Source organism: Hippocampus zosterae, chromosome 11 (genome assembly GCF_025434085.1).
Source record: "Hippocampus zosterae strain Florida chromosome 11, ASM2543408v3, whole genome shotgun sequence".
NCBI classification, from domain to species: Eukaryota; Metazoa; Chordata; class Actinopteri; order Syngnathiformes; family Syngnathidae; genus Hippocampus; species Hippocampus zosterae.
In genome coordinates, this window is record NC_067461.1 from 13,774,109 (window position 1) to 13,800,837 (window position 26,729).

At 41.1% G+C, this 26,729-nt stretch overlaps 1 protein-coding gene across 10 annotated transcripts; it reads left to right on the forward strand.

Moving 5' to 3' along the window:
* The first annotated feature begins 2,236 nt into the window (after positions 1-2,236).
* Positions 2,237-26,694, forward strand: vit (vitrin). Of its 10 annotated transcripts, XM_052080784.1 has the most exons (23): positions 2,237-2,586; positions 6,975-7,056; positions 9,170-9,235; positions 9,798-9,954; positions 10,038-10,171; positions 10,260-10,337; positions 10,677-10,889; positions 11,654-11,698; positions 12,943-12,981; positions 13,071-13,121; positions 13,418-13,480; positions 13,978-14,043; positions 16,858-16,932; positions 17,299-17,364; positions 17,740-17,802; positions 19,143-19,205; positions 19,385-19,432; positions 20,724-20,789; positions 21,378-21,525; positions 21,633-21,736; positions 22,825-23,051; positions 24,075-24,588; positions 25,483-26,694. In XM_052080784.1, exons 2-23 carry the CDS (start codon positions 7,023-7,025, stop codon positions 25,659-25,661), a joined length of 2,499 nt encoding a protein of 832 aa, XP_051936744.1. In that variant the 5' UTR covers positions 2,237-2,586; positions 6,975-7,022; the 3' UTR covers positions 25,662-26,694. The 10 variants fall into 10 exon arrangements, with proteins under 10 accessions (XP_051936744.1, XP_051936747.1, XP_051936745.1 ...); XM_052080787.1 differs by lacking the exon at positions 13,978-14,043; XM_052080785.1 differs by lacking the exon at positions 11,654-11,698.
* Positions 26,695-26,729: the final 35 nt, after the last annotated feature.

Below are 26,729 nucleotides of genomic sequence, written 5' to 3' on the forward strand. Positions count from 1 at the left end.
AATTAAGCCACTGAGACACTGCACCAAAGCAGTACTGCTTTGATCATGTGCGTAAGCAACGGCATATGATTTCCAGGATTGTCCATGCATGTGTAGCTTTCGAATGAACACCATATTGCTTCACGTCATTATCCACTTATTCACTGAGGTGTATTATTTGCAATCGAAAGACCATCCGACGCTCATCTTTCACATCTAAAGTGGAGTCGCATTCAGGAGACTTATTTACGAAAACGACCAGTCTAATATTTCCAGTTTACATGGCGCCCAGCTATATTATTCGTCAAATTGTTTTGAAAGTAGTTCAACGTAAATTAAAAATAATGAAATGAACAAATTAATTACCAAAAAATAGATATATTAGTGCAAACGGTGTACATAAGTGAGGTATCTCCTCAGTCATTCTAACCATCATCGGGACTAACCTGGATTCATACATGTCAGGTCACAACTGGAAATGACTATATTGTTCCCATAAAATGTAAGCATAACGCTTCCCAAAACATGTAATGTTGACAGAATCAAGCTTCAGTGGTCAGACCAGCTTCAAACAGAGTTGCTCAGTGGCACCAAAACATCTGGAAACTGTCTCCATCTCATCCTAGGTATGTGATGGCACTCACGCACATGGTGCCTCCGGCTTCTCACGCTAACGTACTTCCTACACATTCTCAGAGGGATGCCAGACTGTGTGCGTGTGGTGTCTGCGAATCAAAAAAGAAGCTTTCGTTAACACGATCAGCGGGTTCAGTGTTTTGCAGTGGTCCGGCCTAACGGCCTTGTGTTCAGACTCTCAGACGATACTCTACTTCTTCTTTCTGTCATTATATTATGGCAGCTAATCACAACTGGATTCTCCACAAGGAACTTCACATGTGTATATAGAAAATGTATATATATATATATATATATATATATATATATATATATATATATATATATATATATATATATATACCAATTAGTTTTCCACATGAGCAATTAGTCTGGTAAAAGTGATGAGGAAAACCATGCTTTAACGGAACAAAGGTTCATTGTGTGGTGGCCCTCTGCCTCAATAGGCAGGATACAATGGTCAGTCACAGGCCACATATAGACAAAACTAACTGGACAATTAAGAGCCTTCCGTGACCTAACATGCATGTTTTTAGAATGTGGGAGGCAGCCAGAGGAATGACAAAAACCCATGCAAGAAATGATGAGAACATGCAAACTCCAGATAGAAAGACAAGATGCAAACCCAGAACCTCCGAGCTGTGAGTCCGGTCACACCACGTAAAATCTCCTTTCCGATTTTGTGGAAAAAATATCGTGACAAAAAAGGCCTTTTTCTTGCACAAACTAAGGCCCATAGAGCATCCTTGGATGAATTTGTCGTTCAACTTTGGAAGTATTTGAACTGGCATCAAACACGGACACACCAGAAATAAATTCATGAGTCAGGGAATCTCTTCACCTTTCAGATCAATCAAAATCAGACCTTTTGCCTCATTTAATGGTACTTCTGGATAAATTGCCCAAAATGGAAAGATTTCAAAATATTTTACAAAGTCCTAGAAAAAATGAGCGCTGTTAAATCTACAAAAGTGGGAATTTATTTAATTTAATTTTTTACATTTTTTTTCTCCCAGGCACCTGCAATCCATACATAGTCATGTACTTAATGTTGCAGTGGATAGCGTGTACTGTAGTGAAGCTAGTGCTCCCACTTATACATGAAATTATAAATTACCAATGCAAATAGTTGAGACTGTGAATTTTGAAGTACAGTACAGCAAGGGGAAACCTATGCAAACATGGAAAGATCACGAGAACACCTCACTCACAGGATGAATCAAATCATAAGCCTTCGTACTGTATGCTCGGGTGTGCTAACCACTAATGCAACTAACATACTGCCATTGTTATTGGTTCCTCCATCGAGCTTCTATACTTATTTTACCTACATTCTAATTATACATGAAACTGAAAATTTGAGTTGTTGGCCACGCAACGTTAAGCGTAAAATACACTAAGAGGGTTTTGCTGTTAGTATGGCATACCCCCCACTGTGGGTTGATAGGCGGGGTACATGTAATGTGACCACAGCTGCAGACTTAGTGAGAGTGGACATGACTTGAAGTGTGTGTCTGTCAATCAAGTGTTGATTAGTGTGTGTGCGTGGGTTAGACTGTGAGGGGGAGAGGAGGAGGAAAGACTGGTGAGAGTGGATCAGTAGATCAGAACGCAGAGCGCATTCAAACATGGTTTCTTTTCTGCGCAACAGAATAACACAAGTAAAAAAAAAAAGACTTCCGAGTTGACAAAGGGACGCTAGCAGCGCGCTGGTGTGCTGCATGGATGGCTGCAGGGTCAACGCATTCTCTTTGCGCGTAAGCGAGGAACTCGGCGTGTCTCAAGTGGGACGGGCAAATGAGGAGAAACTCAGGCCCCATCCACTTCTCCACTTTTAATGAGCAGCTCCGATCATGCTCGAGTGAAAAAGTCCAGGTGGAGGTTTCACTCACTTGAATGGAGGCGTCAGAGTAGCGCGCAAACATTTACACTCACAACGCGCCTTGCTGCGGGATTACTTGAACTCATCGGGTGAGTTTATTTTGAATTACTTGGTGGATGGGGGAAAATTTGGAGCGCAAACAGCCAGTTCGTGTTGGATCTTTGCTGCTGCGTCAATGAAGGAACCGCTTTCTTTCTGTGCGCAATTGATTCGAGTTCATTGTGGAACGGTGATCCGATCCGGTCTGTCTTAACTTTTATCAGCATGTTTTTTTTTCTTACCTGTTTAACTTCCCTAAAATATTTTTCATTTACATTTTAATATTATGATGGTTTATTCGAAGTTTGCAACATGCTATTTATGTATTGATACATTGTAAAGCTCCTCATACTTTTCTGAATTACCTTTAAATAGAATTAATTAGGTTATCCAAGGCAGGCATTCAAAGAGATGAACTTCTTATAGTGGTGATTTGAATTGAGCCCTTTACATTGAAGGGCTCAATTAATTTACAGAAGGATTTTATCAACTCTCTTCATGCATTGCACACATTTGTTGCACTGCACTATATTTGACATGTCTGCCAAGTTTGATCAAGGAAAAGTTGGCGTGGAAACAAAATGTCCAGGAGCAGACTGGAACAGGCTGCGGCTTGCACGGAAAGCAGTGCCAGGCATTAAAGTATTCCAAGCTGTACTTGGTCTGATCACCAAACAGGGCACTAGGAGCTTTAAAGATAACTTTCTAGATAATGTTGCCCAATATTTTCTCATTTTTAGTTTCCAATCTTCCCACGAATAAATCATGTGTTGTCATAATCTTAAAAGTCAATGGTTACATTTACAATTACTGTATGTCAACGTGTATGATTAAGCCCTGTACAAAATGTGTAAAATAGCTATAATTCATGTTCAATTACATTACTTAAATTAAAGCTGGAAGTTTGCCCTTCATTCACATGTTTATGTTTTATTTTTCAAATCCATTTCGGTGCGTATAAAGAAACATAAGAAAAAAACCATTGTGCTTCTGGAATTAGCTGTATAAGAAAAATTGTATAACACACACACACACACACGCACACACACACACACGCACATGCACACGCTATACATCAATCAAAAGCACCTTTGTGTAGATAATGTGTTTTCATGATTAGAAAGCATTTTACCCAATGTCAAACCGCTGAACCAATAAACGAATGTTTGGCTAATGCTCTTAGAGAGATGTGATCTCATGATGCTCTCGCTTGGCTTTGTTGATGCAGCACTTGGCACATTGACCATGCTTACAATACAACTGTGCCACCAGCGAATGCGAGGATTTAGCACTGGCTGCACATCCCTGGTGCGGGTGTATCTTTGTCATCTCCAATCATAGGATGAATATGCAGTTGTGTGCAATATGAAGTGAGCATGGGCAATTAAGTAGCTCCAATTAAATTGGCAACTCAAGGCAAAAAAAAAAAAAAAGTAGGACAAATGGATCAGCGTGGGACAAAATGCACTTTACTGCCCTCGCGCCTTTTGACTGTGAGGTTTTAGTATTTGTTTACCCTTTCAGTAGAAACAGTGCAGGTGAATGCAAACTGATAACTTTTTGAATGGGTTTCCCTCTGAAAAAGGTCTTCTGCAGCTGCCCTACATCCTGTTTGCGGTGTTTTTACACCTGCGTTATCCCCGCCAGGTGTCCCTTATCAAGCACAAGCCGATTCTTGCTGATAATGCATCAAACGGAAATACCCCCCCCCCCCCCGAACACGTCTTTATTCATATGAGTCGTGGAGTGTGGAAGAAAGCTTGGCGAGAGAGCTCAATTCTGTTTTGCGCTCTTAATCCACTTTTGCGGCGAGGGGGTTACCCTGAAGTGAATTGTGCTATAATTCCTCCAACTATGTGGCCTGTCTGAGCTGACAGGTTTACTACAACATGACTGAGAAACGTTGCACAGAAACATCCCCCCCCCCTCCACCCCCTGCCGTGAATGGGGAAATTACTCTTTCATAACTGTTCCGTTTTTGTTCCATCTGTTGATGGATGGATCGATTGGTAGCAATGGATGATGACTCGAGTAGCCTCTGAGCACAGACCTATCGAAAGTTCACCACGGAAAGGTAACACCTCCACCGTGTATAAATCCTCGAGTTTGTGATTTATGGCGGCCCACGTCCGTGAATCTTCTTTGCTCGATGAATTTTGGATTTATTTTTTTTCTTCTTGTGTGTATGTCTGTATATGTGTCACACAGAAGGAGTGAGAGCATGGCCCTTTAGTATCTGTGATCTACTCTACAGGAAACTTGCTACTATTAGTCAATGGACAGGCTAACATTTGGATAGCATTTTCTTGCTTGCAGAGTGGCATTTGAAGTCTCATGCTGAGACTGAGCCTTTATTTATGTATTTTTTTACATCATTGTCATATATCTCTTTTGGGTCAATGTGTATGCCATTGAGGCACGCTCCGCTATGGAAGATTGAATGAGAAAGACTTTGACAAGTGCCATACAGTGTTTGACTTTACTGAGCAAAGTGTGATGTATTATCCCCCCCGCAACCAATGCAGACCTGCCTTTTAGTAGTAGATAAGCAGACACTTATCTGCCCCAGCTTGCTCAACTCCCCTCATCCATGAGAGAAATCGTTATTCCTGACGAGGCAAAAGAAGTCATCGGACTTCCATGTCAAAATGCGGCGGAGTGGAAAAATGAAGTCAGTGCTCATGAATGTGAGATCAAAATGTTGGGCTGCATCGGGCATGTCTCACCGCTGTTGAATGTAAAGTATTCACCGTATACAAAGTTAAACAATAACAAAGCCCTCGGTAAAAACTATGCGGATTTAAAGGGGCTGCAAGGGAGTCACTTGATCGGGTTATTGTCAACAGCTGAAGGACGTTTTAAAAAAAAGTTCTGAAATAAGTTTGTAAGTTTTGAAAAACTGTAAGTCCACTGTAATTTCCCGTGAGTCGTAGGCCTTCATGAAATCACCCTTGCGAAGCATTTTTTTTTCACTTTACTTGTGTATAATATGGTCCCGTTCTGCTGGTATTCTTTACTATCAGAGTGAATAATATGAATGAATAAAGATTCAAACACACAGTGCACATAGGAGGCTACTCTTTATTTCTTTACTTAGTTTTTAAATGTATTTAACATTTTTCTTTGTAACTGCTTTGAAATGGTCTACTTTTACTTTTGTGAAGCACATTGATTTACCTTGTGTATTAATTAAAATGCGCTCTTTGAAAATAGCTGCTTAGGCCTCCGGACTGATGAATATTTACTCTGCAAGTCAATTTTACAGTCTATGCCCTTAAATCTTCTACTTGCCCTCAAATTTCAAGTACTGAGCTAAAAAAAAAGGGTTAGTCTGGATCCCTGCACTGCCTTGCCTCCAGATATCCATCCACCCATTTTCCAAACTGCTCATCCTCATGAGGGTCGCGGGCGTGCTGGGGCCTACCTATGTTTTGATGGCCAGGGCTTATCATTGTGATTGTTGGCTGCAATTGTGTAGAGCAAGCTGCATTGCATAATATAATATAATATAATATAATATAATATAATATAATATAATATAATATAATATAATATAATATAATATAATATAATATAATATAATATAATATAATATAATATAATATAATATAATAATATCAATATCAATGAATATTTTGAGGAGTTTGCATGTTCTTCCCGGGCCTGCGTGGGTTTTCTCCGGGTGCTCCGGTTTCTTCCCACATTCCAAAAAACATGTGTGGCAGGCTGATTTAACACTCTAAATTGTCCCGAGATGTGAGTGTGAGCGTGGATGGTTGTTTGTCTCTGTGTGCCCTGTGATTGGCTGGCAACTGATTCAGGGTGTCCCCCGCCTACTGCCCGGAGACAGCTAGGATAGGTTCCAGCACCCCCCGCGACCCTAGTGAGGATCAAGCGGTTCGGAAGATGAATATTTTGGTCCTGTGATGGTCGCATGTGTGTCATAAGAATCCACCCTTGTGGGAGATACGACATTCCAGTGGTAACGGGGAACACCAATAGTGAGTTCAAAGGCCATTTGTGGCTACTCATCAAGTGTAGTAGCAATACTTCAGCTGAGGTGCCGTGTTGAACCCCAATTCTGCTCTTGTTGGTGTGTCTGACTGGAATTCAGCTTCATGTGGTCATGGTTGTCAAACAGAGAAGCCATCTGATTTTAGGCGTCATCCGTGAAATTTAATTTTGTACTACTCTCTAATTGAGTCTCACATCTTTTGTATTGTATTGTTACACGCAATTTTATATCAGGTGCCAGCTGCGAGGTGTGGAGCACATTTTTTTCTCTCAAATTATTGAGGTAGAAGTCGTCTTGTGTGGTGTAAGTCTTGCAGTTTTTAGTCCAGGTACACGTCAAGAAGGGTTTCTCAGTGGGAGATGTTTACTCAGTCGCCCATTCATTGTTACTGCAATAAAGTTCTGTTTTTGCTCACTTTGCAAGGAGTTTATACAAGGACATCCGGCCCACGGAACCAACGCGCATCTCACCATGATCAGGACATCAGTAACTGTCGTCTGCCTCGGTGAGATACATCCATTTCCTTTTACTTCATGTCGAGGACCTATACAGCAATATTTGTAATTGGAACACCTCTACAAAAGCAGAGTTTTGCACCTGATTGCAAAACCTATCAACGTAACTAATGCCAAAACACACAAAAATTCCCATTTTGTTCTAATTTGAGTTCATATTACAAGATCTTGCAGGCGGCTTAATGGTTCAGCAATGCTTTCTTTTCTTTCTTTTGCCTTTGAAATGAAGAAATGCTGCGTTCAGCCCAAATTTTTGAGTCCGACAACACACACGTGATTGTTTTTACATTCAATGACCCTTTGGTATTTCTCTTTCTGTTTGTTTGGTTGTTTTTTTTTTGAGTGGTCTGCATCATTTCAAGTTCATCTGCCTGAAGGTTAATATAAATGTGACAAAATGACTTGACTATATATAGAAGGAAAGGAAGGAGTTGACTACGCGTTCTGCCTGCTATCATTGACCTTAGTGACTAATTATTGCCTGCTTTTGTAAATGGTTTTATTACAAAATGAGTTACTCGTTTGAAAGCACTGAGCCTGCCGCAGCATTAACCGCACTAAGATGATCATGCCCAGTTTTGACCAAACTATAGGAGGTCAGTCAATTAATATTTCCTCTTGTCTTAGTTTGAAGTTGTGTGGAACTACACCACGGTACACTGAAAGATATTTCCAATATAGTGGTTACCTTGTTCAGCCACAAAAGTTAAATATTAGGAACTGCTCTCATGGTGCAGAACATTTCTACGCCACAGCAAACGTCACTAATACTAATATAAACGTAGCTAATGAGTGTAAGTAGTACAGAAAATAAATAGATGGATGATAAAAATTAAAAAAAAAAGTAAAAGAAAAACAACTCGGGTAGTTGTGTGGCATGGGCCAAAGTAAACTTTACCTTGTGGTACAGATCTCTAGAGAGGATGAATGATTTTGTTGTCTATTTATGTCTTTCTTTGCAAAATAAATAGAAAACTGTGACAACTGCTGACTCTCAGGCACTCAGCGAAGAATGGGGTTGAACGACCTGACTATACATTTGTTGTCAAATGTGAGGAGTCAAAGTTGTAGAATCACTGTCAAGGATACTTTTTAAACACATTACAGCGGTCCACAACCATCTTTGCACCACTGATTGGTTTCGGAGGACAGGCATAGAAACACATTAAAATAAATAAATAAATCAACCGAAGCTGAACCTTGTTGTAAATACCAGAAGCCTGTATATTTGTGTTCAACAAGCTACCTGATCTTAACAGGCACAGCTCCAGGATTTTTTTTCTCTCCTGGTGCTAAAAGAGGGCTGAAAAAAATCATTCAGAAATATATTTTTAAAAATCAAATAAAAAGCTGGCGTGGCTAAACGAGGCTGCACAGATTTCCGATACTGTTAGCATGCCCTCGCCGCCCCAAGCTCATCTTATTATTATTATTATTCATTCATTCATTCATTCATCTTCCGAGCCGCTTGATCCTCACTAGGGTCGCGGGGGGTGCTGGAGCCTATCCCAGCTGTCTTCGGGCAGTAGGCGGGGGACACCCTGAATCGGTTGCCAGCCAATCGCAGGGCACACAGAAACGGACAACCATTCGCACTCACACTCACACCTAGGGACAATTTAGAGTGTTCAATCAGCCTGCCACGCATGTTTTTGGAATGTGGGAGGAAACCGGAGCACCCGGAGAAAACCCACGCAGGCCCGGGGAGAAATGCAAACTCCACACAGGGAGGCCGGAGCTGGAATCGAACCCGGTACCTCTGCACTGTGAAGCCCACGTGCTAACCACTGGACTACCGGGCCGCCCTATTATTATTATTATTATTATTTTAATAGTGTTTTGCTATTTTACTGTTCTGATTATATTTATGCTTTTATTGTATTTGAGCATAGACATTTTTAGTCAATTATTTCCACAGACTTGTAGCATGATTGATACAGCTCTTGCGTTAGTCTTTGTTGCCTCCACTCGACTGAAATGCTCGCTTGCTGCCAAAATACGAATGACTGCTGCCACTAGACTGTTGCCATCTCCACTATGTAGAGACAACAAAAAGTCATCGTATCAAATTGTCATGAGAATTTTCCTTTATATCACACGCAGCACTGCTTCTGTCCTGCACTTGCCGGGCCAAGCCCAACGGGTCAAGGGGCAAGAAACCAAAGCAAGGTAGCTATCATTGACTCTCACTAAGTGTAATTTCTGTGTCAGTTACCATGCGGTCGTCTCCGCCTTATTCCTCCTCTGCTGTCGATTCTGTCATCCCCACCTCAGTGACAAATTGCTTCAGTTTTAATCATTTCATAATGTATATGCTGACACTAGATTTATTGGCAGGGAAATTGAGCAAAAGGAAAGTAATGCATTGATTTGTTCCAGGAAGTCAACTGTAAATGGAATGTCGGAATACAGTATGACTTGGTAATGCATTTTGCTTACGATAGCACAAATCTGAAATAGCCATCGTATGTACAGTATTTCTAAACAAAAGTCACGTCGCCCAGTCGAGTAAATTATACGACAGGCTAAACCTCAAGCAACAAATCCTCTGTGACATTGTTTTGAGTTCTGCTGTTACAATGAAATGATTGTAAGAATTGTTGCTTACAATCCCCTTAATCAGCGTATCTGCTTAACGGGTAATCGGATCAATCGTTTGTGTGATTGCAATGTTGTCAAAACAACAGGTAAATCTGACAGACAGTACCGCGCACGTCTCTTCTGTTCATAGTTGTTCCAGCCATCGAGTGCGATGTCAGAGCCGGAAAGATTAGTCTCCCGGAATTCATCGTCAAATGCCCCTCGCACTGTCGGGAGACCAAGCAGCAGGTGTATGGCACGAGTGTGTTCGCCTCCATCTCCAGCATCTGCAACGCCGCCATCCACAGGTAGAACCTACACTGATGAAGGTTATTAAGATGATGAAGGCTTATGGAGGAAGCTAAAAAAAGAGATGCATACCCACCAACAGTGGCATCATCACCAATTATGGAGGAAAAGTGATTGTGAAGAAAATGGCAGGCCAGAACACCTATAAAGGCAGCAACTCCAACGGCGTGCGCTCTCTGTCACTTCCTAAATGGAGAGAATCCTTCGTTGTCATGGGTATTCACTTCATGTTTTTTTTTTTAGCACATCATAAGGGGCAACGCTCAACTGATTTGATTTGACTTGCTCTTTTGTTTTTTTTAAGAGGGGAAGCCGAAGAAGGGTGTGATCTACCCATCGACCCTTGACTTTGTTCCTTCCAGACCAACGTATGTGAAGACAGGTCAGTGGAAAGATACTTTACACACATGCATGCATGCAAAATTTATACAGAGCTTCACCATCTTGAAGTTATTATTTATTATGACTAATACATAAATAAATCATTCAGTCACGTCACTTAAAGCTGCCGAATGAGAGTTGAGTGCAACATTTTTACAAACACTTCAACCCATGATTTCATTCCAAATAACATTCAGGTTAGATGGTGTTTTCAGGTTGAGTTGGTAGTCATAATAACGTCATCATTCTTTCTAAAAATGTCAAGAATGAATCATAGACAGTTGACGCTCTTCCCCTGTGCTTATCCATCTTCTATATGACGGCTTTCATCTCCTCTTAGGTCAAAAGGACAAAGCTCCCGCGGCTACCACTGCGCTTCCGACAACAGCGGCACCTGAACCCACCACCACCACCACCACCACCACGACACCTGAACCTACCACTGTCCTCCCTACCACTCAGGCTCCCACTACCACCACTACTACGCCTCCTCCTCCACCGCCCCCTACCACTCTCAAAACCCGCGCTGCCGTGCACAAAGTCAGAGATGCAGGTGAGTCTAAATCAGGTGTCACCAACATTTTTGAGGGTGAGAGCAACTTCATGTGTACCGATTGTGTGAAGGGCTACCAAATTGATACACGTCTGAAATAACATATTTGTCCAAAATACCTTCAATAATATGAGGATGTGTTATTTTTAATACTTGATGATTTAAATTGTCAGACTTTGATCGTGTTTCGAAATGTCTCACAGTACTGCCAATGTTTGCATTTTTAAATCATAATTTCTACTAGCAAATCACAATGTCCAGGCACTGGCGGGCTACTCAAGTGGTCTTCACGGGCTACCTGGTGCCCGCGGGCACCATGTTGGTGACCACTGGTCTAAATGAACCATCGCCTGCGTTATATGTGTTCTGATGGATCGGTGCATATTGTGTTGACATTCCAAATGATCCATCCTGCCGCTTAACTAACATCTGAACAGCAGCGTGTCAAACAAAACAGGCCTTCATTTTAAGTGATGACAGCAGCTCATTACAAGTGTTGCCATGACAGATGGCTGCTGCACTGCAATGCACTTGTGCTGCTCATTTGACTAACTGACTTAAGTGCCCATTCGATCGCACCTCTCATCTCTTCTAATATATGTAAACATGATGAAACACTTGGGAAACAAAAGCAGCTACAATGAGTCCACAAAGGTGCCGTGTGCTAAACTAATGTGTGGCTCATATGCCGGAAATCTCCCTAAATGATTCTCTTTTTCAGTTCATCATGTTTTCTCTTCTTGCTCCATTTGTGTTTCCTGTAGGCAGCGGTCACCCTTACCTTGCCTCTGTAGCAGCTTCTAGTTCAAGTGAGTGAAGCAAAGTAACGCTACATAATGGTGGCATGAGGGGACGTCGAGCTCATTTCCGCATTCTAAAATAATCTGTGGCAAGCACTGAGTGTTTGCTTCTTAGCGGCGCCCTTCAGCAAAAGCCCTTTTCACGATGTTGTTGGACAACCGCTCAAGCTAATACAATTCGTTCTCTTTTAACTGGAAGAGTCAACGTCATTTTGACAGAGCACTTTAAGAAAATGATGCTTTATTATTTGTGGATAGTTGACACTGATATGATATCAGCATGGTGGACTAGGCAAGGCGAAGCAGCTTTATTTACACAGCACATTTCATACAAAAGGCAACTTGTTCACACAAGCAAAGAAACCTAAAAGCATTTACAAATAGAATAGTTCACGACATTCAGAGACCAAGCAGAGAAAACGAGTAGCTTACCAAAATTAATAAAAGAACATAAATAACGTTGAAACACATTAACAGAAAACTTTAAAAACATTCTAAAAGTAAAGTAAATTAAAAAAAGTTTTCTAAAATTAAAAATAAATATTTAAAAAAATGATTAGAAGACCTTAATGAATTGAATTTTAAAGAATTTCTACGAAGAGACATTTGCATGCACCATAACAACTAAATGCTTGTTTATTTTGAACTCCAGTTTTAGATGTTAGCTGGGATAGGTACCAGATCAACTATAACCCTAATGAGGACACACTATAGAAAATTGATAGATGGATGCATGACATCTTAACCATTAAAAAAAAAAAAAAAAAAGAAAAATGGATGACACCAGTTGTCACGCACTCGATTCAGGGGAGGTTAACCTTCAGAATTTTAAGGTGCTCTTTCCATCACGATTAAATGCATGTTTAAGACAGTAATACATTAATATAATCAAAATATGAATATATGAACATAAATGAACTATATATGATTTCAAATAATACAAAACTGTTTGATCACATGCGTTTGTAAGTCGGGAGCAAAACAAAACATTTCGCATCTTCAGGAACTATTTGTGAAAAATCAACAAAAAATATCACCAGGCACAAGACAAGATTGCAAGCTTGGAGTCACGGTGAAAGTTGTTTAGCGTCAAGTGAAAAAGGCTTTTTTTAAGTCTAGTAGAGAGCTCATATGCAATGCAATATGGCATACTTTGTGGATTTGAGACGATGTAACCCGGTTGGTGGTGGATGCTGACGCCGTTACGTTGATCGTTGCCTAAATGTGTTCATATTATTGCACCGCTGATGTAGGGCAATCACAGAGTGCTCAAGGCAAGAGCCCCACCCAAGGTAGACGACTGACTTTGCAGCTCTTGGAAAATCCTTGAATGCCACATGCGGCAAATCTTTGACCATATCATGATGTTTTTTTTTTTAAGTATACCGTGGAAGCGCCTATCCAAATAGATACCCACAGCGTGCCAACGCAGGTACCGTAAAGACAACCTTTCAACAACCCTGGTGATGCTTTTGCTCCATTTCTCCTTCATATTAACAATACAGAAACCGTGCATGAACGTCTGCTGCTGCTTTCAACACATTTGCTGAGCCTCAGTTTGGCCACAATTGTGTTTTTTGTGTTATCTTCACTACCACTCATTGACTGTTTTGCTTCATGCCTAACTAGTTAGTATCATGCATTACAAACCAATACAATAATATTGTGTTCAAAAAAGCTTTTGATGAGCCCCAAAGAATTTCATATGCCGTTTGTGTCTGCTATCAGGTCTGCGCAGACCAGAGGTCGGTCCACCTATGAGGAGACAGTCATCCTCTCCAGTTGGGCCAGGTCAGCCTCACAGGAAAGACACCCACACACGCACGCACGCACACGCACACACACACATACATATTGCACATTGGCGTCATGCACAGATAGACTTGGTGGGACCAACGTGGAATGTAGCTCAATGGCATTGGTGCTGGACCAAGAATGTTGAACATGCTATAAGAGTGACCCTGATATCCACACCCAAAATGCTTTGCTATCCTCACCCACATGCTGTCACTAATCCGCCCGTCGAGCTGACATTCCTTTCCCAGTAGCAACTCTTCTGTCATCGATCACATCCTCAAATTCAGCTTTTCACTTTCCAATATTTGAGCAGTGTATTCTAATTATTTGCTTTACTAGATTCTCATATCAAGGACAACAGGAAAACAGATACGCTGAAATTATTGACATAGCCTTCATCCTATGCGTCCTCTTCCCCATGTCTTTGTCTTCTCTCTGCTCTCCATGTCTTCTCCTTTACTTTCTTTTTCTGTTTTCATTATTGCCTCAAGGAGCTTTTAACAGAGGTCAGCTGCCCCCAAAGGAACGGACACCAATCATAAGCCAATCCAATCCTGGTAAGTGACTCAAGAGTACCAGCAGGTACACTTGTAGGTGGCCAGGGCCTGTGTTTTTAAACGTGTGTGTATATGTTCCTTTATTTGTTTTGGGCAGCTTCTTGTCTGCACTTACAGATTGACAGTAACAGTTAAAGTGCTATAATCATTGTTGGGCAATATTATCTTAAAATGACGACAGAATTGTATGGGCGGCCCCATTATGGACGACTCCTTTTCTGACATAGACAGCAAAATTGGGTGGAAATAGATTTCTTTATATGCACATAAAGACATAAACGATAAAGCATACATGATGTTAAATGTCATGTCCAATTACAATTTGCTGACCTTACTGTCTGTCGGATGTTTTTGTACTTTTGATGTAGAAGAATTTCAATCTCGATAAATGTTATCTCCGTTTAGCTGTATGGCATGCAGTGTAAGGGGGAGACATGAAAAGTGAACTTTAAGTAGCGTACCTCTGCGATGAGTGACATGGAGATAAAAGGCATTCATCTCGTGCCATGACTGCGCTGAAGATAAGACTGTGATGAGAAAGGCCCTCTCTCAGTACAGAAATCGTACCTGCCAAAAGAGTCCATCTGGCCTGGCCTCTTCCTGTTGCTTATAAATGCTTGCAGAGGGAGATCCGGTTTTGCATACAATGTGGTTTTACTCCCCCGCTGTATTCAAACCAGAAGGCTTTTTGTCTTTAAATGGAAGTGCCTCTGTTGTGTGTGGAATGTAACACCATTGATCCCTGCAATTAGATCCATCTCCATGACGATCAAAAGTAACATAACTCCGTTTATCTGCTTGTGAAGTTTATTCGGAGCAGCAATGACAGTTAAAGCTTAGCGAGAGCTCAAAGAGGCAAGTCGTGGTGAAGGCCCGTGAGGGACATTCTTTAAGGATGAGTTCAAAGGTCAAAGGTGGAGATCAGCAAATCGCAAGAGGGATCATTTTCTTTCTCCAGGAGAGGATGAAGCGCTCAGATAGTGATGATTTATGACTTTTTTTCTTGGTCTACCCCTTGAATTTGCTTATGAACTCCCGCAAACAGATGGATAAGGCTATTGCGCCTTTGAAAATGTTACAGTTCGATTTACAGCATATATTCTATGTTGACCTAACGATCTTCATCGGTATATAAAATAAAGTACATCATGTAAAATAATTGATTCTTGATATTAGATGACAGCAGCAAAATGAAGTTGTGCTGCCATAAAATATAAGGCTTGCTTGGTAAAAAACACATTCATACACACGGCCCAAAAATGTCGCACTCTGTGACCTTGTGACCGATGGCATGGTTATGATGAGGCCTACTCATCTCAATCCTTTGACCGCATCACTTTCACGGCAAAACAATAACATTGCTGTCTGCTGTACACCACTGGGCCTTTTGACCAGATTAAGTTGAGCTTTGCTTTTTTTTTTTGTCTACACTGTCCCAACTTTACAATAATACTCCCACGCTCCAGTGAGCGGGTGGCGGGGCGCCTCCCCGCCGTCCTAGTCAACACAGATTTTGCCTGCTCGCTGCCTCAGGATGGGAACCCTGAGCTCAGGCTGTGCGCTTGTGTAAGCTGGCCATCCGTTGCTTGAATCAGTTAAAACTCAAGTGCTGTTCTGCTCTTCGTGTGATTAAACTGTTACTGTAGCCATGCAAGAGTTATTGCACTTGTTGTTATTGAATGTTTCCAATGACTTGATATTGCACACGGCCACGTTACGGTCGCCAGTCGGCATGGATGGCACCATGGTGATAATAGTTTGTCATTTTTCCTTATATTAGGGTTTATTTAGTTTTAACTTTTGATTTTTAAATTCAGTCAGTTTTAATTACCGGTGCTTTTTAGAGCAGGTTTGTCACGGTGCGGGGGTGGTGAAGGACCCCAAAAAGCAGGCAACAGGGAGGAGCAGGGTGAACTTGACAAAATGTATTCATCAAACACTGAGAAAACCAAATCCAAAACAAGCAAAGTCCTACAAACAACAAGAATTCAAAGTAACAACAAAAACCATGGCTTAAGCAAAAAAATATGACATGATAACGAAGACCAACAGAGGCAATGACAGAAACAGCAACAATGACCTGACACCGAGTGGTCTGGCCGAGAGTCCTTTTAACAGAAAACCTACTAATGACATAATGACCAGCAGGTGTGCCGCTCTAGAGCGGCACACCTGTTGGTCCCAAACAAATCAACTGTTACAGTTAATTGTTTATTGATTTTTATTGGTGGTGGGAGGGGCTTAGTTTTATTTGAGCTTTTATTCGTGTTAGTGTTCATGGTTGTTTTTAATTAATGAAGTTTAGAGCAAGAATTGCTTTATTTTAAAAGGGGTACTCGGTATATTTACTTTATTTCATGAAGAAAAATGTTTTTTGAAATGTATTCATTAATCTTCATTAACTGTAATAATTTTGGTTGACACATGAAGGAAACAAAGTTCGCTATTATAGCAGATTAACAAAAAACAACCAGAAATAGGGAAGCAAGTACGTACAAATTACATACACACACACACGTACACACACACACACACACACACACACAAGTGAGAGCAGGATGGGACTGATTGGCAGCGACACAGCTTGGTAAGTATAGCAAATGAATGAATGCTTGTTGTGTGTATTTTCCATCCCTTCCTCCATCTAGTGTAATGCAAACAACCTTCGTGTCTCAGCTGTCTGAGTGACTATGGGATGTTTCGTGTCTTGACTCAAGGCTGAACATCTTGTGTACAACCCACTAATGACGCGGAGGCTTTAGTGAAGGTCACAAGTATGCCTTCTCTCACGCTTTCTTGTCTTCCATTGCACAGTTTTTCCAAGGAGGGACTGGGCCCCTCCATCCTTCCCTCGTCCTGAGTGGTTTCCTGGAGCCAGACGAACATCAGGTACCACAACAAAGGGCCAGAACATGAGTGTACTAATACTAAGAATGCACATCACAGACCTATGATTTTGAAACAGTCCCCGGGTGGTTGGATAATGAGCCAAGGATTATGGAAATTAGTTGCACTGTCGTGACAATGGGGTGGAAGTGCACACGCTCACGGACACATTTTCAGAAATAGATAAGAAATTATTCCGCGGTTGTTTAATTTGGAACTTGATGAGCTGGCAGGCACTAGTCCAATTATTTATCGGGCCTTAACCTCCTGTGTCACAGTTTGAGAGAGAGAGAGAGCGAGAGAGAGAGATTTTTTTTTCCCCACAAATGGGACAAGCCCCTGAACTGCAACTCTCTGCTGTACATGTAGATGTTATTTATGCAACACCAGACTCAGGATACACATGGAGTGAGACGGACACACCTGAAATGACCGGTAAGTCTGGCACATAATTGCGTGTGGGACGGCGAGCCGCTTGTATCGTCGCATGCTGCATGCGCGGATAGCATCGTGCATGATCATGTGACTGATACAGTTAGACATATGCAGGGCATGAATGTGTTGAGTGGGTGAGTGCATGCCATTATTGCACTGTAAGTACGGAACCGTAATATGCCATGTGGAAGAGAGAGGCGTTGAGCAGGTTGCCCTTCGAGCATGTAAGGTATAAGTCTGCACAACGCCGCCATTTTTATTGGTCTGGGATTGGCTGTGAAGCATGACATGACCAATCGCAGCCATAGAAATGAGTGATTTCCCTCCGAAGTTCGTTATGGGAATACTAACAGGTTTCAAACCATCCTCCTCTAGCTCAGGATCACAGACCCGATATCTCAGACTTTGAGCGCTGGTATTATAACTTGGGATCATACCGTAAGTGTTTTTCTCTTCTACTTACAGGGAACTAACAAGTGTTGGTGATTGGTTTTGTATGGCCATTCGAGCAGATTAGGCTCCTCTAGTTGTCCAAATAATACATCAACTTTCTAAGTGCTCACATTGAAGGGATGTTGAAAGCGTAAATGACCAGCATCAACCATTTGGTCGAGTAACAACAAAAGTTATGCATTCATGAGAAATGTCCACCGTGAGATTGATAGTTTGCAGTATGTAAATGAAAATGAATCACCCTGAGAAGTGTTTTTCATATTTTAGTTACTTTTTTTAATTACTGTTAAACACAAAATGAGCCATATCTTGACACATTTTTAGTGTTTTGTTTTCTTTTGTAGTACGTAGTAGAATGGGTACCTTCCATTGAAAATGACACAAGAAATTACCAAAAGACATTAAGAAGTTGTGTTATAGACATAATATTAAAAAATGTTTGGTCCATTCAATGTTTTTCAAAAATTCTGACAAATATATGGAAATGTTTGCATTGCACTCAAGGATTTGGGCAAGACTTTGGATAAACGGTTCCTAAATATTTAAACAACAGCCCTTCCACAATACAAAAATAATGTGAATACCTCTGTGATCGTGTTAATCAAAACTGAACATTATCATCTTTGTGGAGGCATTTGGATTGTGACTTATTTAAATGTTTGAAAGAGGTGCACTCCATTTAAGTTGGCTAATACAGAGCTACCAAATCAAACATCATTTTTGACTGTTTACGAGACTTTTTTTTTTTACAGCAGAGCGCGTTAGTTCACATAACGAGAGTCTCCTGGCACTTAACACGTGTTGTCATGTCAGTATGATGTCATACACAATTATTGTCATCAGTTGGCAATACAACTATTTTTTATGTGAAAGGATAAATGTGACATTGTTCTTTGAAGTTACATTACACTGTGGCATCCTGTGTTGAGTACAGAAGTCCCTCAGACTTGTTTTGAATGCATCCACTTATTTCGGTCCTTCCCTGCAAATAATTCAATTTTCCAACGAGTCAAACTGCTCCCTCTTAGTACGGTTGAGGGCAAACTCATTTAATTTGTTTATAGGCGCAGTTATGGCTCATTGGCAAGACGCAAATGGCGCTCATTTTCCCGATTACAGGTTGTAGCTCCATCTGTTTGAAGACGCCTGGAAAACAAATCTTAAGAGAAAGGAAATTCCTTCCCGGCATGTAGCACTAAAATTCCGCCACACAACTTACCGGATGAGAGCCGAAGCCAGTGGGAGCGGGCCGACTTGCCGCAGTGTTTGTTTGGCATGAGATGCGCGTCACGGGTGTGCGATGACTGAACATGTGTTCCTTTTAGTGTCCCGATCCGGTGACTTGGACGGCAACCGCCAAGCGCCGGTGGATACAACCCATACGAGAGGTGAGCTGCGGTCAACATGGCCGCAAAACACCTGCTTGTATCCAATCAGGCATCAGTTTGGACAAAGCACATGACAACCTTAGAGATCATCTCAATTGACGTGTGACTTACGTATTCATGCCAAGCCTGTCGTGAGTATTGCTGGGTGTGACCTGACTTGTGTGGTATCATCTGTGCAGTGGAGACAGTGGATGAATGGAGGCCCGATGCAAACCTTTATCAGTCAGGTGAGATCTTTAGCAATACTTGTTTTTCTTTCTGCCTCTCAGTGGCATTGTCTTGGCACCAAGTAAGTCCCCTGGGTAGACCCTAAGGATAGAAACCAAGCTGAGGTTATCCAAGGCAAAAGCATCTGGTTTGCGGCCGGCCTCTAATTGAAGGGATGTTGAGATAATGTCAAACAGCACGATAGCTTGTGGATCAAAGCGGGCCATGATTGGCTTCATGTTTACCCTAAACAAACACACACACACACGCACGCACACTGGAAAGAAGACAGCTGTTGTTTTTGGGGAAAATTCCATGACAAAATTTACTTTTTGCTCCTTATAAACAGTATATGACTCGTTTATTTCTCTTTGATCAACATGTTTTCATGCTACAGGAAGGAAGGGCCTGGGCATCTGGAAATCCTCCTTATTTCAAAATCGGAAATCAGTTATCTGAGGGTTTTTAAAAAAATAAGTTTGCAAAAGATTTTAAAAATGAATATTTTTAAAATAATTTTATTAATGGAGTATTATGAGGTTATTATGGTCCGCTGGTTAGCGAGTCGACCTCAGAGTGCAGAGGTCAGTGTTCGATCCCGGCCCCGGCCTTTCTGTGTGGAGTTTGCATCTTCTCCCTGTGCATGCGTGGGTTTTCTCCGGGTACTCCGGTTTCCCCCCACATTCCAAAAACATGCGTGGCAGGCTGATTGAACACTCAAAAATTGTCCCTAGTTGTGAGTGTGAGTGTGAATGTTTTTTCATCTGTGTGCCCTGTGATTGGCTGGCAACCACTTCAGGGTTTCCCCCGCCTACTTCCCGAAGACAGCTGAGGTGGGCTTCAGCACGCTCCGCAACCCTTGTGAGGACAAGCGGATTACAAAATGGATGGATGTTGTGTAGGATTGGAAGAATGTAAAAAGTTTCTGGTTAGTACAAGAATGGTTTCTGGTTAGGATGAGAATGATCAACAATTTAACAAGGTAGGACACAGATTGATTTCAACCAACAACCTTGTCGGTATATACATTTTCAAATGATCACTTCTATGACATTCCAAGGAAACTGGTAAGCTAGTTTTTGAACATGCTTGTGAGCTACTCAAATGGTGCTTGGGGGCTACTTAGTGAGCGTGGGGCACCTTATTGGTGATCATTGCATTATAATAATAACACTGTATGTGAGGTATGTATATTGAAGAGTATTTAATATAACCAAATACGATTCTACTATGATTGCAAGAGCATGGACAAAAAAAAACCTCAGTGCGATAAATGTTAGAGATTTTCTCAAGTGTCACTTTTAATTGCAGGCTTCAGCATTAAAGAGCAGGCACCTGCACCCAGAGCACCTGAACCTGTGTCACAGGGAGACCCAGGTATGAGGGGTGGGAACAATTAAACGACGCATATAAATTCACTAAGCAGGGTTTAAATGTACGGTAATAACATGGTGATAAAATAAAATCACTTTGTAACCAAAGTCCCCAAACCGTGTGGCACGAGGCTTAAAGATACCATTCCGTATATTAAAGCACGTTTAGCTGAACAGATGGGGTATTGGACTTATAGCTAAATATAAAACCTGCATTTTCAACAGCATTTCAATTAGTGTTAAAACTAATCATACACTTAAAGGCATTGAACGGAGTCACTTGGATTGGCCACTATTCATGTCAGCAGGAACCACTCCCACAGCAGTGCAGCTATCCCTCTCACAGATCCGCCAGCCTGTGGTCATCTGTTATCATTGGTTCTAATTTACCACTGTGCAGAGATGTGCCATGTCCAGCGGTCATGAAAATAGCATCCTTTGTGCAGTTAATGTAACATGTTTACCATTTGGGATTAGGCTTTTGTTTATGGTCATGGATGTGAAGCCCCTAAAAGGCCTAATTAAATTTTTTTGGGTATATTTCCATGAGGTTATGTTGATTGGAATCGTGACTGTTATGGTGTGTCCTTAGCCTGTAAGGTTGACTTGGTCTTCTTGATGGACGGGAGCTGGAGCATCGGGAAGCGGCGTTTTAAGATCCAGAAGGACTTCCTGGCTGAGGTGGCTCAGGTCATCAACATCGGCGTGGCTGGACCCATGATGGGGGTCATTCAATACGGGTTAGTTCTTTCCTCTCCTGTCATAGAAGTCGAAACATTTTTAGCGGGGTGGTGGGGGTTAAGAGAGATGGACACCCGCGTCTATTGCATTGTTGCTTGCTGCACAGGGACGACGCTGTCACAGAGATCAGCCTGAAGAGTTACTCCAATTCCAGAGACGTGAAGACGAGCATCACCAAGATTGCGCAAAAGGGAGGCGTCTCCAATGTGGGTGAGTGCCGTGCCTGCACTACAGAAAAGTGCGAAAGGGAAAGCAAATTTCTTATTGTTTAGTTTATGAGCCAGGCTCATTTTCACATGCAAGGATAGAATTAGATCTAAATTTGCTGCCATACACTGCTAGTCAAATTACAGTCCTGCATCTGTAAACAGTGTTTTTCTTTGGCTCGGACCAGACAGAAGGGGAGTGAGGGTTAGGGGGATGGTGGATTTATGGGGGGCTTTCAATCATAATGAGTTGGATTAAAATAGCATTGTTTGTTCGTTCACCCTCAGATCATGTAAAAGTATGAGAACTTATAATATTCGCTAACAAAGCGTCTCCTGTTTCGCCATTTTTAGATTGGTATGTGGCCTATTCCATGCTTAATGACAGGATCACATTATATAAAGCTGCTGTTGTATAGTTTACAGACGTGCTTGTGTGGACTTGCATAAGAAATAGGCCACACTTGCTTTTTATAGTTTTATTGTGTCAAATACAGCGGGTGCATGCATTGTTAGGAAACACAGGCAAGTCTCCACAACCTCAAGTATCTGATGAAGTGAGAATTTGTCCACACTGTAAGTTTAGAAATCACTGTTTCTCAAAGCACAATTCTTTGTTAAATTGTTATTTTTATTCTTAACTGTAATACTGTACTTATGTTAATACCTTGCTTAAGGAACACCACTTGCCTGGTGTATCCATGCTCATATCTATGGGGTGCAGCGTTTTGGATTGTGGCACATCTGTTTCACAGTTGAGAAAAATCCAATACGTTATAATTAGTATGAAACCAGAATATATATACAGTACTTAGACACGAAAAAGCTTATAAATAAATACTTGGGTTACAATATGACAGGCAACACAGTGCTTAGTGTGTCTGCCTCACAGTTCTGACGCCCTGGGTTTAAATCTCACATATTCCCAAAACACCCAGTTAGGTTGACTGAAGACGCCATCCGAGTGAATGCGAATGAAAGGTTGTCTGTATGTATCCTACGATTGTCTGACCCGCAAAAGGACAAGACCGATTCAAAATGCAAGCATGGTTGTACTGTTCTTCACGTTGCTGCCCCCTGGTGTCTAAACAGGGAAGGCCCTGGCCTACATTAACACGCACTACTTCAGCGATGCCAACGGAAACAGAGGAGGCGCTCCAAATGTTGCCGTGGTGCTGGTGGACGGATGGCCCACGGACAAGGTGGCGGAGGCGTCGCGGCTCGCGAGGGAATCCGGCATCAACATCTTTTTCGTCACCATCGAGGGTGCCGACGACAACGAGAAACAAAACCTAGTGGAGGCTAATTTTGTGGACAAGGTAAGACCCACAGAGCAGTGATTCCGAACCACACACGTCACATTCGCAATTCCTAAAATCTTTGTTCGGCTATCTATGCCAGTGACATGTAGTGTCAGGTAGATCTATTTCATGCTGTTCCTTTAGACGGCAGAGAGTACACCTGATGTGTATCCATCTGTTGCAATTCATTTTAGGTGGCTCTTTTAAAATCACCAAAACATTAACACTTTACAATATAAGACAATGATAAAGACGTTCAAACACCTTTTTTTCTGTTATAAAGTTACACACATACTTGATAATAAAGAAAGAAAAAACATTGTAAAATAGTCACATGCTCTGCCTGTAATTCATATCGTAATTGTTGCAAGTGTTGAAGGATCAAAAGTATGATTAATCATTAATCACAATTTTATGCCAAATATTGCAATTGGCATTGGCAACAAAAAATATAGCTGCAACTAGCAACTATTGTTATAATCAAATAGTTTGTTGATTATTTTGTTGATGAATCAATGACTTGGATGACAAAAAATATGTTTTAAATTGTATCCCTTTATTAGAAAACAGAACATTATTTCAAATTGACAGTGCAGAAAAGGCACAAACATTCAGTATGAATCAGCTTTGGGTTCGGTCTGTGAATTTCAGAAAATGGGCAAAACTATGATCAGTGTTTTCCAAATTAAAAGGAGCTGTTTGATGTATTATTTTGATTCAGCAATCTGCCTGCTTTCATGGAGGAGCACACAAATATTGGGGAAGGCTGAAATTCCAAGATTTGGACAATTTTTAATCAAACAGGGCCTCTAAACAATTCATCAATTATGAAAATACGTGTTGATTAATTTTAGAACAGATGTTGATTAATCTATCTGATTAAAGTCCATCTGCTTTGTGTTCAACTAAACATGCATCAATGATATTTTGGCTTTAATAAATTTGTCAATAAAAAGACTGCGAAATACTGATAGTCAAAAAGTTGTGTCCAAACTTCCTAAGGACCATTTGGTGAAACCGTGTTGTCTTGTGATCCCGCAGGCCGTGTGTCGCACAAACGGCTTCTTCTCCTTGCCAGTGTCGAGCTGGTTCGCTCTGAGGAAAACTGTGCAGCCTCTGGTGAAGCGAGTGTGCGACACAGACCGACTAGTTTGCAGCAAAACTTGCCTCAACGCCAACGACATCGCCTTTGTCATCGACGGCTCCAGCAGTGTGGGTACTGGCAACTTCCGCACGGTGCTCCAGTTTGTGGCCAACATCACGCGAGAATTCGAGATCTCCGACACAGACACGCGAGTGGGCGCCGTGCAATACACCTACGAGCAGCGGCTGGAGTTCGCTTTCGGGCAACACAACTCCAAGGCTGAACTGCTCAACGCCATCAAACGCATCAACTACTGGAGCGGCGGCACCAGCACGGGAGCTGCCATCACTTTCGCCGCCGAGCAACTCTTCACCAAGTCTAAGCCCAACAAACGCAAAATTATGATCGTTATCACAGATGGACGCTCCTATGATGATGTCAGAGCACCTGCACTGGCTGTGCATAGCCAAGGTGAGACCTGTTGAAGTTTGTAAAGGAGACAAAGTGTTCTCCTGGAGTTGGTGCTAAAATCAGATTACAATCACACTGCTCAACAAATGTTTACGTACTGTCTTCGATCAGAAATGCAAGTACATTTTTCGATTTTTTGGCGGGTGGGGGGTGCATTGATTCTGAATCTGCCCACGTCATTTTTATGGTACATTTCATACACAAGATAACTCAATGTGCTTCCCACAACCAAAAGACAACAAAAGTAGCTTATGAAGAATTATTAAAAGATCATTCATGGACAGCAAACATTTATAAGCAAAGTAAAGAAATAAAAGTAGCTTTCTATAATTAATGACAGTGAAATTGATTTCTAATGCTTAAAAGACCTTAATCAAAGTAATGAAGGGGAAAAAAACTATTCTTAAATTAAATTTAAAATAATTTTCCAAGGAGCTGACCTCACCTCTGTTGGCAGCATATATCACATTCGTGCAGCAGAACAGCTAAATGCTGCTTCACCATGTTTGCTTTTAAAACTGGGCTCCACTAAACTGGTTTCCTAGAATAATTCTAATAACAATAATAATATGAAAACAATAATATATGCGTAATATATTTCATATCATTTATGAATTAAGGGTTAGTTTCAGTAACTGGTGGACTATTTTTCAGAAATATAATAGCTAAGTATTGCAAAGCATGATAAAGTCTGTATTGGTCAAACTTAAAAAGAAAAAAAATGCAAGTATGTCAAAAACCGGATGTGCCTGGAAAAAAAGTAAAACATAAATTTCGGGACACAAAGTAATCTATGATTACATTTTGTTGTTCTCCAGTGTTATGCGCTGATCTCATTATTATTGTGTCTTTGCAGTGTGCAGTTGTGTATAACTCTTCCTACCTGTGTTCCAGGTGTGATCGCCTACTCCATCGGAATCGCCTGGGCTGCCCAGGACGAGCTGGAATACATCGCCACTGACCCCGACAAGGAGCATTCCTTCTTTGTGGATGAGTTTGACAACCTGTACAAATTTGTGTCCAAGATTGTCCAAAATATCTGCCACGAGTTCAACTCCCAGCCCAGAAACTGAGGGCAAAATGTGGTGGGCTGCCCTAACAGAACACGGACTATAAAATTTACTCTTTCTGTTGGCCACGTGTGGCGTATTGGCGTATCCGAGCAGAGGGGAGTGTTCATTTTACCACGGGACAAATCTTTGAGAATACTGTAGGTACATGTTCCCGCAATCTGCCAGTGGTGCTAGTAACGCTTCCGTGCTTTATTAGCTTTCAGCCACCGCCGTTATTTATGAGCTAACAGTCACTTCTATACTCTAAAGTGCAGGTTGAATGAAATCCATACAAGTGCATTTTGATGAATTTATTTCAGCAGTTGAATTTAAACAGTGAAACTCATATGTATATTCATTAAACAGGAAGATGAAAAGAATACAAAAATCAGAAGGCTGGTTCCGATATAACTTTTAACATATTAAACTGATTTTCATTCATAATGTAATTTCTTCATTATGGTTCATTTGGGGTTTCGGTTAGGTGTGAAAAAAAATTATAATGAAATATAAATTCTGTCTAGTGTATCTATAAAAACGAGTTACTTTTTTTTTTAACTACTGAAATTAACTTTGCACGATATTTTAATGTATTGAGATGCATCTATAAATTATGTGTAGCATTTTTATGGCAACTGTTCATGATTGGAATATTATTTGAAGGTGGAAACAAAATGTAAAACTAAAATATCTTACTGGGATGTGGAAAAGTAGACTTTTGGCATACGTGGCCTTTCCTCTTGTGGCTTCTTTGCGCTCTCTCTGAAGAGGTGCGTTTTCTTCCTAACAGGAGAGATTCGTTTTGCGGGACATTGTGTCGGTTCCTCTAGCAGACTATGGTTCGTGCTTTGGTCATTGGAATGTGGCTTATGTGCACCGCATGATTTTATTTCCTTAACAGTGCGGTCGCTTTTAAACATCTTTTGATTAAAGTGTATTTATGATTGTTTCCCTATTTGTACATATTCATATAGTAGCATTTGCTCACAATGATTTCTTTTTTGTGTGTGCAAGTTTTGATAAAATAAAGAAGATGAAGACAACTTTAAATAACTATTTTGGGAATGTGTTTGACAAGCGTGTATGAAA